General features: G+C 35.2%; 1 protein-coding gene across 6 annotated transcripts in view; it reads right to left on the bottom strand.

Annotated features, from left to right (window-relative positions):
- LOC128182737 (AT-rich interactive domain-containing protein 1A-like) overlaps positions 1–2,500 on the bottom strand; it is a 28,672-nt gene that overhangs the window by 22,856 nt on the left and 3,316 nt on the right. For 5 of the 6 annotated variants that reach the window (XM_052851477.1, XM_052851472.1, XM_052851473.1 and 2 more), the window contains 2 exons: positions 1,196–1,369; positions 622–828 (listed from right to left, as the gene is read on the bottom strand). In XM_052851477.1, coding sequence (XP_052707437.1) covers positions 622–828; positions 1,196–1,369 — 381 coding nt within the window. The remainder of the gene's footprint in view (positions 1–621; positions 829–1,195; positions 1,370–2,500) is intronic. The other variant, XM_052851475.1, reaches the window with a different exon arrangement.

Below are 2,500 nucleotides of genomic sequence, written 5' to 3'. Positions count from 1 at the left end.
ACTATACACTCTGCTGCAACACATCATGGAAAAAATTGAGCTATTAAATCTAGTGTGATCACATCCAAGAGAAAACTATGCTCAAAAGAACACACACAAGCTAAAAAGCTGGCTTTTTTCCTGTTTTGACAGTAGAAAAACGTGAATCAGGGAATTTATGTCAGGTAAATGAACGCATTAATATGCTATACAGATAAATTGTCGATGTAAAATCACAAAAATTAATGTACCTATTTTTGCATCAAAAATACAAAAATTTACGCAGACACAGTCAAAATCAGTAATGATAAATCTAAAGGGTTTTTTTTTTTGAAATTCAAAAGAAAAAAAAAGATTTCTTAATTCAATGGTAAATTAATGAAAATGATTCTCAACATTAAGTGATTTTTCTTCATTGCATCAATTCAATCATCTATATAGATCTATATATAAATGTGTGATGAAATAAAAGGTATGCTATCATCATATTTTGGCCACATACACAAGAAAGAGGCATTATTCAACATCTCCCACAAGTTAATAGACTAAAGCTGTAACTTTTTAAACAAGTTTTCAGTAAGAGATATGTGTGTGATGGATGGATGAACCACACACGTAATCTGTGGCAATCTTTACACTTACAGATGGACTGGGCTGCTGTTGCTGAGGCCCTCCACCTGGTAAGTTCTGTGGGGAGGAGGATCTGGAACTAGGGGTTGGCTGGCGACGCGAGGGTGAGGGGGAAGCTTGGCGATGATGGGGGGAGTCATTGGGCATGGGTGAAGCCATCCCTCCTGATGGGGGCGGGGTCATTCCTGGAGGCTGTCCCGACGACATCTGCTGGGGATTCTGAAAATTTAACAAAATGTTTTCTTCAACATGATCAAGGTAAACAACTTTCTGGTACTGGAATTATAAAAAACAAAAATGCATTTCTTTTCATTTCTTCATTGGGGGGAAAAACAGGTCGAGCTCATCATGGAATTCTAGTTTTGCATGAATAAATGCAACTTGAAGACCATGTAAGCATACTACATATATATTAAATATCAAACACATACACGCAAACAAACATCACACGAACATCGCACACACAAGCAGTTTTTTTTCTCTTAGGGATACTTTTTGTTTCTTTCATACTGGCCAGATTTAGGGGCAAAGAGCAGTTGAGACAACAAATTTACACACTTTAGAACACTACTATACTTAAACTTACTGGATGGCCAAATCCTGCATTTGGCATGTTGGCTGGGCCAGGTCTGTTAGGCGCGCCCATATTACCATAACGGGAGTTAGGGGAATATTGCCCAGCGCCGTATTGGCTTTGTGGTGGCATTTGGTAATTGGAGGGGGAAAAACCAGGTCGTGGTTGATTCATATCAGACATGTTCTAAATAAAATAAAATACCAACACTTTTACTTAATCTGATGAGAATCTCCAGATTTAAACAATATTTTTTGTTCAAAATTTATTCATACAACAGATTGAATACAAAATAAATATTTGGTGATATACTATCAATAGTATTTAATTCAATAAAAAAAAAACCATAGACCCATCCATAATTATTCTTATCATAAGCCTTTTTATAAATCTACACTTTTGATTAGACAACTCCTCAGCTGGTATCAACGAACAGGATTTAAACTATGACTGACTGAGTATAGCCGAGCACATGGCTAATCACCATAATGACTATTGTGGGAAAGAGTAAATAATTTCTTCAGCGTAAATCAGGGGTCGTCTCAAAATCTCGGCCAGCTGATGTTGTAAACAGAGTCAATATCCGGCAACACTCAATTACTTAGACAAACTATTTACAAATAAACCCAATCCTTTTATTTAGCTGGAATGTTTGCAGATTGAAATATTTTCTATTGTGTGTTCAATGTGCAATTTATATTTGAGAATGGATGTACTTATAGATGGTTTTGTGTTTACATTTGTAAAAATGATTGTGACATCTGCCCTCTCTCGACAGATTAATGCACAAGGTCATTCAGTGCTACAACTGGGATAAGGAACTATTTTCCTTTTATCATATGTCAGATCTACCTGTAATTACACCTGACACAAACCTGCTTCTCACCTGAGACAAGTGTTTCCGTTTCTGGGTCAAAAGGATCATTAATTTTAGTATTCTCTTCCTATTTTCTTTAAAATTCATGTTTGTCTATCATTTACAAATTTTTCACAGTCCCTCCTTTTAATTAATTAGAACATCCTTTCATATCAATAGAAGGAGAAAAACAGCTTTTCAAAATCATCAAAACATGATAATTCACTTTCCACCTAGCTTTGCTAACTGTCACAAACAAAAAGCTATCTAACCTTCACTTATTCAACGTGCCAATTTTTATGTAAGAATAGTTGTATAATTGATTAATTGAAATTAATATTAGAGTATACAGAGTATATCAGGGTTGTCTCTAAAAATTGAAGAAGAAGAAGGGAGAAATAATAAAGTAGAAGGGGGTCTGGAGGTCTAGCTTATAGCTAGATTGTGTTTGAAATGCAATA

The sequence above is a fragment of the Crassostrea angulata genome, chromosome 5 (genome assembly GCF_025612915.1).
Source record: "Crassostrea angulata isolate pt1a10 chromosome 5, ASM2561291v2, whole genome shotgun sequence".
Taxonomy (NCBI): domain Eukaryota; kingdom Metazoa; phylum Mollusca; class Bivalvia; order Ostreida; family Ostreidae; genus Magallana; species Magallana angulata.
This window is presented reverse-complemented; position numbering and strand designations above follow the sequence as displayed.